The 15338-nt window shown below is 37.4% G+C and overlaps 1 protein-coding gene across 3 annotated transcripts in view; it reads left to right on the top strand.

Annotated features, from left to right (window-relative positions):
• The window catches only part of exoc2 (exocyst complex component 2), a 77716-nt gene that overhangs the window by 54547 nt on the left and 7831 nt on the right, over positions 1-15338 (top strand). For all 3 annotated transcript variants that reach the window (XM_038291690.1, XM_038291688.1, XM_038291689.1), the window contains 11 exons: positions 5705-5818; positions 6065-6189; positions 7241-7309; positions 7413-7570; positions 7672-7793; positions 9506-9567; positions 10817-10897; positions 11065-11124; positions 11934-11995; positions 12086-12155; positions 14860-14976. In XM_038291690.1, coding sequence (XP_038147618.1) covers positions 5705-5818; positions 6065-6189; positions 7241-7309; positions 7413-7570; positions 7672-7793; positions 9506-9567; positions 10817-10897; positions 11065-11124; positions 11934-11995; positions 12086-12155; positions 14860-14976 — 1040 coding nt within the window. The remainder of the gene's footprint in view (positions 1-5704; positions 5819-6064; positions 6190-7240; positions 7310-7412; positions 7571-7671; positions 7794-9505; positions 9568-10816; positions 10898-11064; positions 11125-11933; positions 11996-12085; positions 12156-14859; positions 14977-15338) is intronic.

The following is a 15338-nucleotide window of genomic DNA, read 5'->3' as shown; positions in this document are numbered from 1 at the left end:
TGTTCTGGTGCCTGTTAGGCTAGCTCGCTAATGAGCTACCACAGCTAGATCATGTTTAAACACAATCAGCAAAAACATAATATGATTATAAAATTTTTATTCAAATTAGTCTTAGACTGGTTTACTTTTGGTCTCAATTTGGTTTTACCATCTTTAAGTCTTGGCCTTTTCTTTAGTGGGTCTTGGCCTTTTCTTTAGCTTGGTATGCTTTGGTCCTGATTTTTTTCTCAAATCATGAGGTCTTTACTGCAGCACTACCATGTGGTTGTGAGTCATCTTCAAAGTTTAAAGCTGAATTTTCTGTTCCAAACCAAAATTCTCCTTATTCAGTTAAACAAAAAGGATTAGGTGTTAATTAATGAGATTACATGTAGTTTCACGTTTATCTTTTTGACTATATTATTTATTTCACAACTCTATTAGGTAGCATGTAGAATGTGTCAGTGTCTTTTTTTGCTCTTATTTTATTGACTCAAGATTCCATCTTAAGGCTGGATTGACAAATCGTACAACTTTTTAAACATCGGAAAATACCTTAAATTATTCAGTCTTTGCCAGTACAAAAGAGGTGGGGCTAAGCAGTAATGTAAATATATCAAGATTTAAAAAAATATCAAAATCAGTTTGTCTGCACTGAACTTTCAATTGTGTCTTTTTTTTATTCCATGGAAAGAAAATGCAATGCAGTTTAAAAATATTGACGTATTAAGCTCCATATTACCCAGACCTAATATAAACTGCAACAAAAGCAAAGCAAGAGTGTTTGTGTAGAAATTTATAAAATCAAAATTAAACCCAAGTTTTGGGAAAAACTGTAGAAATGTCGTAAATTTCTTTCAAGAATGGTCGTCCTTTCTGACCTGCTGAAGTTTCGAGTTGACTTCATTGCTAAGATCCTTAATCATTATTATTAAGATTTTAAAGCAAAACGAAAATGCATGCATGTTATTTATAGACGTGTCTGTGTAACTAACCTGCAGCGGACACCTCTTTTATCTCAAAATAAATAGGAGTCTGTTTTTTCAGCGTGAAGTAGCCAAGATTTTCCTTAAAAGTGATAAGTGACTGCATTAGTTTGAATATAATCCTGTATAGCTTTGGGTCTCCTCTTGTATAAACCCATACTAAAAGTGTAGATACACCAATGTAAATGATCTACAGCCTAAAAAAAAACACAGATTTATAGAACCATGCGCAGGAAGCGTTTTCTGTAGCTGTTTTGCACCAGATCTAAAGAAGCCTATGATTGTGGTTGTTAAATAGTCTTCTGAAGAGAATGCTCACAGTTGTCTATAATGGTCTTAATTTTATTAAGTGTGCTCATTTTCAATAGGTAGATCTGCAATAATGTTGCTAAAATTTGTCATTTTTTTTGTTTCTATGAAATGTATAATTCTTATTTGTATGTTGTAGATATGTGCACCCAACTACACTTTCCATTTGAAGTTGTGCACACAAAAATTCCATTTGTATGATCTTTCAGCAGTGCCAGTACTTTTTTATTGATGTGACAGGTCCTCGTGCATATTTATTGCTCACCATTGCAAGGATATATTACACTGTTTATAAAAATTATAAAGAATTCAGCCTACGATTGAATTCTTATATAGAGTACAACTAAATGCCTCACAGCTGTCTAACTTAGTTACCCATCTCACCATTGGCATTACCAGGTTCTCCTCTTAATATTGAGCGTAAGCATGGCTCAGAGTTTAAGTGAATGACCGCACATTTTCACATCAAGTCTGTTTTTTTTATCACCTTTGGTCGGAATGATAAGGAAGAACACAAGTTTCAGGCATACACATCTTTTATATGCAAGGCCTCTGATCAAAACGAATTATGGTATTTCATTGGCTTGTTATTTCTATCAGTGTTTGTCACCTTTGATGCAGGTGAAGATTCTTAGTCATCCAGGTGATAGTTATTCCAAAAAAGAAAATTAAAAACAATCCACTGGACTCTGCAAGTTTTAAGACGTTTCGCTTCCCATCCAGGACGCTTTTTAATTCAAAATGTCAGGAATAGCGTTGAGTTCGAGGTTTTATACGGTAGCCCAACAAAGCCTTGCTTTTGTTTTGGAAACATGCAAATCGAAATGACCTGGCTGAATAGGTGAAGTCCTGTACAGGAGAGCGGAGAACCTCGCCTATGCAGCCAGGCCAACTGCCAGGGCTACTGTATAGAACCCCAAACTCAACACTATTCCTGACATCTTTAATTGAAAAAGCTTCCTGGATGGGAAGCAAAATGTCTTCAAACTTGGAAATAAAGTCCAGTGGATTGTTTTTAATTTCCTTTTTTTGTCTTTCAGCCTTTAGGTCATTCTCTTTCCTGCTAACATTTCACCTCTTCCCTCCTTTCTCCTCTGACACACACCTGGTTGCTGTTTACTGTCTTAACTGTGTGAAACCTCATGAAACGTCTCTCCACCCAGCCAGCGCCTGAACGGCCATCATCACAAAACCACATCCACTCCACTCCCCTTACCCCACTCTTCCTCCCCGCCTTGCTCACCTTGCCACATTTCAGCCTCTGAGGGGTGCCTCCACCATCCCCTCTGCTTGCTGCTTCCTCTTCCGGCTTGAATCACGTTCAATCACACATGGCAGGGATCACAATCTGACCGTGACGGGTTAGTTGTATCTGCAAAAGCTTAAATCATTTTTTCCTTCTCCTGTGCTTCAAAGTCAGGATTATGAGACCAAAGGCCGTTCTAGCATTTGTTGCTTCATTAAACGCTCGCTAAATTGTTCTAAATACAAAATGGAGCCATCCATCTTTATTAAAACCACAAACTTGGAGTATTTTCTTGTGAAGAGGCGTAGCAGTACAAGTTGCTTCCTTATGGCTAAACGCTTCCAGCAAATCGCCCTGCTGCTGTCTGCCCAAATCATTTATAAAATGAATGTTTCATTGTCATTCAATGCAAAAATAATTACTCGATATCAAAGGGAATTTAAAAAGTCTATTAACTTTCTGTTGTTTTTTTTTAAACAAGTTGTTGAATTGTTGATTGCTGTCGTCAGGAAGAATCTTCTGAAACGATCTGTCTTAATGTTGTTTAACTCTCTCCTTAAGTGGATGCATTTCACAACATCACCCCAATAAGGAAGACATGTAATATAGAAAACCTAAAACAAGACACTACTTTTGAGTTTTATGCTGCATTTTAGGTTTGTTTATTTATATTGCACCAATGTTTTCCACACTAGTATTAGTTCATATTTTAAGGGTGTTACAACTAATGCTTTCATCTTTTATTTTATGGGACATACAAACATAAAGAACACTTAAATGTCATGTGGAAGAAAAATAATGCGGGTTTCTGATGATTACTCTTCCACAGGATTCTAGAGTTGCCTTATATTTAGTTCCATGTATCTACGAGGGGTGTAAATAATAATCGTTTTGTATCGATGCATCGATCCAACAGCAGACGATCCGATGCATCGATAAGTCCGCAAGAGTATCGAATCATGTTTTTCCTCCAGTCTATTTTTATCTATTTGCTCCTGGATGTAATTCTCCCTCCCGTGCTGCGGTGGCGCTAAAACTATTTTGCCCCCCTACCTCGCTTCCTGGTTATACTCTTAAAGCAGTTTGTTGCAGTAAGCTTGACACAGACATTTTTGATTTATGCCCAATATTGAAGCGTGGTCTGTGCTACACACTGTGGGTCTAGATACGGCTGAGGCGGAGAGGAGGTGGGGGCGAGGTTAGTCTGACAACGGAGGGACATGAGGGCGAAAATGAGCGGGAATCCAGGTGGAAAAAGGGTCTCAGCGTTCTCGCGCACCTCACTCTTCTAGCTGGTCAAACTTCATGAGTTGTTTTCCGCAATTTTGGTCATAAAAACAAAACAAGCTGGCCTCCTGTCTGGGGCACTGTCTGCGGTCAGCTACAATTTGGGAGAGGTGCAGCAGAGTGTCTGCGGATGGGACAGAGACGTCGACACTCTGGAGCCGAGGTATTGCATTGCGCTCATTGCACTGATTTTGTGCAGTATTTTTTGATGCAAAGCCTTTCAGAATCTATAACTCAGGGGCATTATTATTTTTCAGTGAATGAGGTTTTAATAGCAATAGGTGGAGTACAATTTTTCTACTTCTGTTATTTGCTGTTGTTTCACAAAAATAAAATACATAACGATATTACAGCTTTCTTTGATGTATTTCAAATTTAAAACATTGTCTAGCCTGTAACGGGGAAAAAAAATGAACCAATTAATCGAATCGAATCGTAGCGTGGTGTATTCTTGAGTATCGAAAATAATTGAATCGTTGGGTCAGGAAATCGATACTGAATCAAATCGCCATGATGGGTGTGATTTACACCCCTAGTATCTACCTATTATTCCCACATGATAATCAGGCTACATCCATACTTCCTGGTGGGGGGGTGGAGTGTTCAGGGATGTGTGTCGTCCTTCCATCCTTCAGAAATGCCAAATTTGTTTCCTTCAGAGTTTCTATCATGGTAGCTTCTAGAGAAATACTTTCTTGGCCTCATCTGTTCACTCCGTCAGACAGTTGTGCATCAGTAGGTTTTGTAATTGTGCAAAACTCCTTTCATTTTTGGATTTGATAGGTTGAACAGCTCGATATTAGATGGTTAAATGTTTTGATTTTGTTGGAGGAAATAATTTGCTATTTTTTTAGACATCACAAAGTAAAAGGGATTCATTTGCATATCGGAGATGGTTTTCATTAGTAAAAATCTTTCCTATAAATAGCTACACATTTAAATGTAAATAAAATATATTGAAGTTTATGGTTATGGTCTTTTTAAATGTGGAGATACATAAGCCATAACTTAAATTTTGACTACACAGCTTTGCAAACAGAGCTTCAAATCTGCAGACTTCCACATTTACTTCCAACACCTGGATCAACAACAGCGCTCATCCCTTTAAGAAGACAGGAAAACTGTGTGTGTGTGTGTGAGATGTGTTTACAGATGGTCTGACTCAAATGAGAATTTCCTTACATTTTCTAGGTTGCTGTGTTGTGTGCACGGCCATCTAAACCACATTTGCTGCTCTGTTTGGGGGATTTCTCAATACTCGCTAGTTCACTGCATTCAGCCGATGACTCACTGGTGCACTTTTCTCTGTGTGTGTGTGTGTGTGTGTGTGTGTGTGTGTGTTAGACACATGTTTTGGAAATGTGGCCATCCGTCTCCCTTCGTTTAGACAAACTCCATGTAGGCGTTCTGCAGCGTTTGCACGAACTTGTCTCCCGAGTTTCATTTTCACTGCAGCAGCTTTGCTCCCTTCTCAGCTCTGCTGCTGTTTCACTTTCATTCCTGTTTGGTAACTTTCACCCCTCCTGCTGTTAACTTTAAGCTTTCTTCCAGATTAATTTCACCAAAGTTATGTCACTTCATGGGACTTGACCATGTGGCTGCAGTGCTGCATCATTCAATCCAGTTCTGTGGCTCACTGGTGCCATCTAGTGGATGCCAATGAGGACAGTGGAGACACTTTAAACTCACTTCACCCCTGCTGATACAAAACTTTACTCCCTGGAAAAACTTGGACGTTCTCAAAACTGTGGCTCCGGATCAGAACATAAATAAAGACAAGACAAGGAAGGATTGTTTGGTGTGAAAACCTTCTCAGCTTATTGAGGAATGTGGAATTAGAAATATAGGCTATTTGATTATTTAATATCTAAAGTATGTGTCTGTCTGTTGCCATTAGTGGGGGCTGGAGGTCTGGACCTGGAGGGGGATACCCGCCCGGCAGCGCTTGGCAGACTCGGCCAGTCTTCATCTCTGAAAAGAGGGGGCAGCATGCATTACCAGCGACCGAGCAGTGAGTGCAAAATCACCCACACACGAGGCGCTGTGGAGGGGCTTCCCTGCCCCTACACTGGTGTTTATGTGTGTAACACTTTCTGTCATATACAGTGCTTAGGGGAATCTCCTCTTATCAACCAATACAGTATGGCCGTAAACAAACAAGAATATTTGTCTTCCTGGAAGGCGTCTGTTGTGTAATTACCCACACATTGTGACACAGCTTTGAGTTTGTGTGAATAAAAGCTTTTGTTTCTTCCAGCCTGGCTCTTTGAAACCCCACAGCAGGTGCAGTTTGTGGAGAAACTCTCGGACGTGGTGATTGGTCAGCTGCCAAACTTCTGGAAGCTGTGGATCTCCTACGTCAATGGAAGTCTTTTCAGCGAGGTAATGACTGCAGAAGCATCTAGAGTTTAAATGAATGGCTTCATCATAAAAAAAAACTGTTAGATTCACCGATGCACCAGGGACAATAAAAAACAAAAAAATCTCATAAGTGCATCAAAATTAAGAAGCTCAGATGTTTTCAGTCTTCAACCAACAGTCCTAGCCACCCTTTTTCAATTTATCAAAAATATTAGCTTAGGAATATCATTCTTTGATGATTGAACAAGGATAATGCTGTAATATTCCTTTCCTGTTTGATTCAAACCTCCTGCCTACAGTGAAGAACCTGCTGTATTTTTTCCCCTATTTTTATATTCTAGCCCCTGGAATAATCCAAAATACTGATCACGAAAAAACATGTTTAATGCCACTTAAGTCGGCTTGGATTAGGCTTTTGTTGATGGATTTGCTTCTATATGATGTTTTTTTTTTGCTAATGAGATTTTTCAATTTAAAAAAGGTCATTATTCTAAACCAGAGGCATTTTAAAGACACTTTACACTGAACCACTAGGGAAAAGTTTAGTATTTATTGCTTTACCCACAGGATGATACTACCACCACCATGTTTCAAGGTGAACATGTCTTCTAGCTCTGCGTTGTTCACTCTTTTATTCTCATAGTGTCTGTCCTCCTGGGGAGTCTCTCAACTTGCTAAATGAGATTTATAACCCGTGTGAACTCGGAATGCTTTGTAATATTCCTTGATGATGCTGGATATGTATTTGTAGTGATGGGCATGGATGTTTTGCAGCATTTCCAGGAACAACTTTTTCCCTGATCTAAATCTCAAAAGATGTTTCCCAGAACTAAACCATAATGGGCTCAGTGATATCATTGAAAACATCGTAAGCTGTTCCAGATGCAGAAATATGTAAAGCGCTATATTTTTCCAGACTCGCGAAACAAACTGGAAAGTTATCCTCTGTCTGTCTGTCAGTGGGTACCATTGTTTAAGGAAGAAAATGTTTCACTGAGTTTACGGTCTCCTCATTTACCATAGCAATTCTCTTAATTAACTGCTTTACAAATAAGATTTTTTTTTCCTGCAGACTGGAGAGAAATCTGGCCATGTGGAAAAATCCAAGAAGAATGCCCGACAGAGACAGAACGATTTTAAAGTACGAGGCTCTGATTTTGCTCAGAATTTAGCTCCAATTTTTAAATTATGATATCAGGTTTGCACATCTGTTTTTTTTTTCTTTGTTTTTTGTTTTTTTGTAGAAAATGATTGAGGAGCTGACAAACAGGCTTGTGAAGCTCATTCGCGGTGCTCTTCTCCCCACCACTCTGCCACGAGGAGAGCTTAATGTTTACGGGGGCTGGGAGGACAAGACGGAGCTGACCGGAGCCTGGTTTACTCAGATCATCCATACTGTCAGGTTCTCACCCCCCTAAGCCTCCTGACAGCGGACTCAGTCCCTGTTGGGGTTTCCTCTGTGTCGCATTATTATTGGTTGTCTAATATTTACGTCTCTCAAAGGGGTTGCCACGAGGCGCTGTCGACTCTGGAGATCCCCATTGATTTGCTGCAGGTGATCCAGGACCTGCTGCTAGAGCTTAGGGTCCATTGCCTGATGGTGACTCTGCTCCATACGTCAGAAGGTGAGACGATGGAAAATAAATGGGGAACGGTTCCCCATTCAACCGGCTGCATCTGATCAAATCCCTTTTATGTCTGAAAGCGGACAGTTTATTTTTTATTACTCTTTGTAGGAACAGAGAGAAACAGAGGAGCAGAGTTGTTTTTTTTAGAATTTTAGTTACGCTGCAACATTCACTGCACTTTCAGTCAACATCTGCACTTTATGTTAACCCCTGAATCAAAACTTTGACACATTCTTATTTAATTTTGTTTCAGAAAAAATCAACTATTGTTATCAAAAACTTAAATCTATTTTTAAAGTAAAATAATGTAGATATATGCATCCAAAGAATATGCTAAATGCTTTAATTGGTGGCTAATGATTTTAGGATCAAGGAAAGACGAATGTTCATGAACTCAATTAAGGAATCAACCCAAGTCTCTAAATCTGCAGTGACAAAATAGTTTAAAGCTGTTAAAGAGCAACTGAAGCTTCATTACAGGAAACATATTATCCACAACAAACTAAATATAACTACAAGTCGTTCAGCACAGACTGGAAAATCTATTGCAAATAGAAGTTTAAGAAGTTGAAAAGTAACTATAATTTTACTAAGAAAAATGTTGAAGTGTCACAACATAATACTGTGATGAAATGAAAAATAAAACCAAAAAAATATAAAGATGAAAATGGTAATTGCGAAGCAAGTGGTAAACCCAAATATTAAGGTACAAGTCTTCGGTCTGGTTGCAGAATAAGAGCTGTTCCAGGTAGAAACGCCTACCTAGAATTTTAAACTTGGACATTTTAAAATAAATGACATTTAAATGAAAGCTTTAGATTTTTCAAATTTTAGATATAACATAATGCCACTGCAATAAAATCATATTCTATGACGTATGATATCTTTATAGTTTTTCAGGTAATCCCACATGGAGAACTGCTTAGAAATACATAAAAAAATCCGTTGCAAGTTTCAACCCATCTTGAAACTTGTATTGTAACTTGTAACATGTATTGCTTCTTTCTTTACTTACTATTTCATACTAGAAGAAAAGAAATGACTATTTGAATGTTGCACTTTAACACAGATGTCCCAAAATACTTAACAGGAAATGAATTAGGGAAGTCACTGAAACTGAAGCATATTATCCAGCTGTTATATGATGTGAAGGATAACAATAATTTGTTAAAGAAAATATTGCAAGAAACAAAACTTTTGTTTTCTTACTGCATGAAGCTTTTTGTCACAAGTTGCTTGAATTTCTTCGGTTGTAAATTGTAAAAATAAAAAAAAATCAGCAATATATTTCTTTTTAAATAAATGTCAATTTTGTTTTTATATATATATATATATATATATATATATATATATATATATATATATATATATATATATATATAGCAACCTCCAGGGTTATAATGGAGAAAGTGTTATGAGACCAAAACCAGACATGTTCAGTTTCACTTGTGGTTAGGGATGGTCATTTTGAGAAGCGTGACTGGTTTTCACTGAACTCCCTAAACCCGTGTCCCATCGCTCGCACTCAACTCCAAGCAAACTGTTCCCTATGCAGAAAGATAAATTGTATTTGTCATGATGTGTTTTTTTGTTGTTTTTTTTCTTCAGAAACACCTTATTCTCTGTTTTTAGTATCAAATAATGGATTCATGTTCGGTAAATTATTTAACACTTCAATGTAATTTCCTGTGTGCTTCTAACCCATTTAGATGTGAAGAGGCTTGCCGAAAAGGAAGATTGGGTTGTAGATAACGAGGGAATCACCAGTCTGGTAAGAATGTGTTACGACGGCACCAAGCAATGCTCAGTTTCATAGAACTAGAAGCTGTAGATTCATGATCGAGCTCAGCATCACTCAGCTCAGTCTTCTTCACTTTTTTTATTACCAAGTTCCCCAATTGATTCAGTAATAATTTCATTTTTAGTATTCTGTGATATAAGTGCTTTATATTTAATAGAATCTAATCAGATCTCATTACAGTTTAGGGATTAGTTTAGTAGTTTGGAATTGAATCCATTTGTTATGAAGAAAAGCAAGACATTTTATTGTGTAGTCATTTTTGTAGAAATGCAATAATATGAATATAAGTTTCCTACTGCACATGAGTTTTGTGCCTTTTATCGAATTCTACTCAAATTACTTTGTGTTAATTCTTATTTTTATGACATCCCAAAGCCAATATTTGAGTGTCAACTCCACTCTTGATGAAAAGAAAACCAAATGAGCCAAAGCTTATCAGATTAAAACCCCTTTCAGTATTCTGTGGAATACTGATTAAAAGAGTTTCTTGATTATTTAGATTTGAACAGGAGTGTACAAAATGTAGTAAATATGAAAAACTCATTACAATCTTCCTACATTGTGTGGATTTAGGAGTTGAAATTAGTACAAGGCAATTTTTTTGAAGGTGTACTGATAAGTTTTACAGAGACAACAATTTTTTCCTGGTTGTTAATCTCCACAAAGGCAGAAACTCCACTAAATTAACCCATGCAATAGTTTAAAGAATAGTTAAAGAATTCTAAAAAAATTTCAAAGCTCCATCTCAAATTCAACCTATCTCAGTTTGTGTGTCTACATTCATTAGTTTTAATTAGAAAAAAAAAGAAGAAAGAACCAGTCTGTTGGTTTTTGGAAGTGTTGAAGGTGAAGGTCTCATCTTTCCTTAGACAATATAACCGAATGTGTTTGGTTTGCAAAGCTGCCAGGATGGTGCAGAGTTTCTGTGTGGCAGCAGGAACTGGGGACGTTGTTGTTATTAAATCAACCACAAGCTCCTTTTAGGAAAAATGTTCTAGTCAAATGTTAGACTCTCTGTAACTTTATAACCGTCCTATCGAGCTAGTAATACCTCCTTATTGCTTATGTTTGTTTAGGTTATAAGCTGATTGTAGTAAAAACCACAGAAAAAAAACTACAGCCTGCCCTCAGTCCGACTTTCTCTGAAACATTTCCTTCAGTGCATCTTTATTGCATCTTCCTGAATTCTTCTCACCTTTTTTCTTTGACATTTTTGCAGCCTTCCAAGTTTGAACAGTGCATGGTCCAAATGCTGCAGTCGCTGAAGGAGCCGCTGGAAATTAAACCAGGAGAAATCAATGTAGGTTTGAAAATTAATGAAAGTGATATTTCAAATTCCTCAAAGCAACTTTTGGAAACATAAAGGTTATTTTATCCTGTAAAAGTGAAAAAAAACAAAAACAAAACTATATTAAGCATGTAAAAAACAAATCTCAAGCCTTGCTTTGTTTCCTCTGTATCTTTAAGGTGTTGCAGTTAGACCAGGTCCAGGATCAGGCAACAGAGCTCAGCGTGAACATCATGAAGGTAAAATGTTTTAGAAAACACCTGTGGACTTTAATAACCTGCGTTTAACTTTAATAGACCCATTTCTTGAATGTTAGCAATGAGGCTAAAACTCACTTTCCTCTGTCCTCAAAATCTTAGCCGCTTCCTGTCATCAGTCTTCACACCCCTGATTGTTGTTTTTGAAAATTTTCTCCAACAAAAACCGTTCATACGCAAAAGTGTCTCTGGCTTCTCTTTTTTTACACATATACACAGCTGTGCATGTCGACAAATGGGTTTAGGCAAAATTGCAAGGATTTGCACAGATCTGCATGAATCATTGACTTTTTGTTTTTGTTTTTCGGATTTGTTTGGGTTTTTTTTATTTTTTAACCAAAATGTTAAAAACCACAACCCTTAATAGACATTCCTAAGAAAACCACAAGTGGAGCAGTAGAATATTATTTGTGTGAAAAGGTTAAGAAACTTCAAATAGAGCATAAGCTGCTACATGAAGTTTAATCTTACTCACCTTTCTACTGACCTCTGCCAGTGACTGCTAAAATGGAGGCACTGAATGGAGGGCAAAACACAAAAACCTTACACCAAAGATTATTTACACATTTTTAATGTTTAATAATATGAATGTTGTCTGATTCCACCAACTGATTTAATTAGATACATAACATGCTAAGAAGACCCACTTTCTTCTGTTTTTTTGTTGTTGTTTTTTTGTGTATTGATCACATTGTTTGTCATGGTTTTTCGGTTCACTGAAAGTCATAAGGCTGAAGCTGAAAGCTTTGATGTTTATGGAAGTGACGTGCATCTCCATGTGCTCACCTTAGGTTTTTATAAACTGTTTGGAACAGCTGAGTAGGAAGGCGGATGAAGACTTTGAAGTATCTCAGTGAGTACTTTGATTGTTTTTTTTTTTTTTTTTTTCTTTCTCTTTATTGTGGTCGCTCCTGAAACAAAAAAACATATCTCGTCTGTCCAGCAACATTTCAGTGGACCTGTCCTCTCCAGATCGGTTTTCCAGGATCCATGAGGGATTCATCCCAACATCTGTAAGCACATTTTTTTTTTTTTTTTACCATTTACTATTTTTTATTTTAAAGGCCTGAAATCCTAGAGCTAGCCTGCGCCTGGTAAAGTCACCAGAGCGTGGGCTCTATGTAACACAACGAGACGAACACACAACTCAGTCCCTGGAACCACAAAATTTTTATCAGGCTGTTTCCTGGTTGTGGACAAGCAGCAGATACGTCCTTGTTTCCTGTAACTTGGTTGAGTTGTTGTTGGCGGTAGTGCTGGTGGTGGAGGGGAGGGGAGGGGGGTGGAGGGGTAAAACGCATGGGAGGAGGATGGGAGGAAGAGGAGGGTACGGGGTGCTTCTTGTAACGGGAAATAGAGCAAGGTGCAGAAGGGGTTTCCCCAGCATCAGTGAGAGCAGCAGGAGTTTGGCAGCGGAGCTCTTGTGGATGACCAGAGTTGAGACTAATTTCACTCATATTTGGAAACTATTTGTTTTGAGAATCAGAAACCAGTTGCTTTAAAAATCATTCAAAGATGTGAACGGATCAGCCATTTATAGATGTTAGGTTTCTGTAACCCACTAAAGGTGCTTATCTCTGCCGGCCTGAAGAATGAGAGGCAAAAAGGGCTTGTAGTGACGTCAGCTCTTGTGGTTGGCACAAAATAAGCTTATCTCTCAGTTATCTCTCTGTTTCTAAGAGCTAGACCTTGTTTTTAAGTGTATATGTGTCTGTGCTCTTTTAGAGAGGTTGTTGTGAGTTTGTAGAATGTGAGACTGAAAACAAATTGGGGGAAGTGGTTTAATTAAGACAACAATTGATAGAAATGCGCACGTTCTTTAAGAACACGACAGAGTTCATATTGACTCAATAAAACTCTGGAAATATAAACAAACAACACAAGTTAAATTTAACTTATCTCCATACACAGTTTTTAGTGTAGTCTTTGTGACGTAGGGAGGCAGCGATTGATAGACAATGACTACTTACAAAAGTTGTCCAAAACCTCTGGAGCAAAAACCACAAATCAAAAAACGTATCCATTATTTCTAACATTAAATTAGTGTTTTTTTGTTTTTGTTCTTTTTATAGAACTGCTATTCTTGCCTCTCCTTCTTATCTTTTGAAGCCTCATGTTGTTGTAAGGGGAACTGAGGAACTGCTTGTTCCGCCACATATCCCGATCTCACAATGTTAAGAGAATCTTTTAGAAAATTCCTGTATCCAGATTATGATCTGAATCATCACCAAAATGTAATGGATTGTTCTTTGGCATGAGGGACACCTTTGAGAAAATATATCATTAAAATCCGTCCATAATTGCTCAGGTTATCCTCTACACAGACAGACGGACATGCAGGTAATTAAGATTAGGTCCAGACTGTGACTTTAGACCAGCTGAAAGGGAAATCTTTATCACCATTTATTCATTTTTTTTTATATGCCTCATAGATTTTCTCCTATGTGTTTTTCTCCATCTGTCTTCCAATTATTTTTGATAGCTTTGATTATTTTCTCCATCTCTTCTGAAGCAATGCAATATTTCCACCTACAGCCTCACTTCAGGGGATTTAGTATTCTGCAGTGTCAGTTTCCACCAAAAAATTGGTCTGTGCATTTCTAGTTTCCACCACACATAATATTTTGTATGTAGATGAAAATGGTTCAGTTTTGGTCTCTTCTGACCAGAGAACCTTTGATGTGTGTTGCGCCCCCTTACATGGCTCGTGGATATCTGCAAACAGAACTTTCTTTCAGTGGTTTTTCTCTTTCATAGAGCCCTACTATTAAATTTACTACCAACAAATGGGCTTTGGATCTCTGCAGCTTTTCCTCTATTTACAAGTGACTCTTCTTTGTTTTTTTTTATTAATGTTCTTCTTTTACGTTACTAAAAGGGAAAGGGAAAAACAAGCTGCATGCTTGTGGGTATGCTTAAATATTCTTTGAGATGGATTAATAATAATAATAATTGAAATGTATAGATCTCACATTGGAGAAATTTACCCCTGCATTTAACCCATCCACTTTGGGAGCACTGGGGCGCCCAGGGAGCAGTGTGGGGCTAACAGTCTTGCTCAGGAACCCAGAGTGAACTCAGAACCTCTCTTCCCTAACCACTAGGCCGCCACTCCCCCTAACAATTAATAATAATTAACAAACATGACATGCATTTGATGTCTTGATAATTGTTTGGGTAAGTAGTACTTATCTGATTATTTGCTGATGTATTTTGTGACTAGATGCAATATAAATTAAACTTTTATTCTATATTCATCTTTATTGTATAGAAGAGTCCAAATCATTACAGAGGGAAAACACACAAACATCCAATTGAAGTCTTGGTGTTGTTTCTGAATATATATTTTTAACATATATTCCTGTCATCAGTCTGAGAATTTACTTTTTCCACATGTATTTTGATCACTGTCATGCAGATGAATATAATATATCGTTTATCTTAGGATGGATACATTATTATGTTTGTATTGTTAAGTAGTTAATCAATGGCTTCCCTTTGTGATTAACCTAATTATGGGATTTATCGCTTATTATGAACCAATGCCTCCTAGAGTGTGTTTGCTTTTTGTGACATTCTGTTGATTTAATTCTTGAATAAATGGAAATTTACACATAAGAACCCCTGATAAAATTCCCTTTTTAGTGCAAAGTAAATGGCTTAAGCTTTATTGTAGAACATGGACAAATATTAAGCCTGTGGTGGTTTTGTATGTAGGAGCAGAGACTGTTGATCATCCTTAGTAACTGCCAATACCTGGAAAGACGCACCTTCCTGAACCTGGCTGACCACTTTGAGAAGCACGGCTTGACGGGAACGGAGAAGATCAACCGGGTCAGTAACTAATCCTCTGACTCTTTTAAAAAAAAAAGTATAAGAACATCAGCTAGAGGACTGGATACCCATACATTGCTGTTAATCTGATGAGAAGTGTGCTGAGTTGTTATGATCAACAAAGATGATCAGTAAGGTTCTATTTCTCAGCAAAGTGATGACTCCTAAGTTAAAAAAAAAAAAAAAAGGTAAATGTCATTGTCTTCAAAGATCATTTCCACTTTTTCACCACTTTCTCTTCAGCCACACAGACACATTCGCAAAATGGCACACAATGACTAATGGCTGAATCACATAGAAAATAAGAGTTCGGTTGATTTTCCAGTAAAAACAGTTGATCACAATGTTCTTTGAAAGCTTGA

Source organism: Cyprinodon tularosa, unplaced genomic scaffold, assembly GCF_016077235.1.
Source record: "Cyprinodon tularosa strain WSP-4 unplaced genomic scaffold, ASM1607723v1 ctg30, whole genome shotgun sequence".
NCBI lineage: Eukaryota > Metazoa > Chordata > Actinopteri > Cyprinodontiformes > Cyprinodontidae > Cyprinodon > Cyprinodon tularosa.
This window is presented reverse-complemented; position numbering and strand designations above follow the sequence as displayed.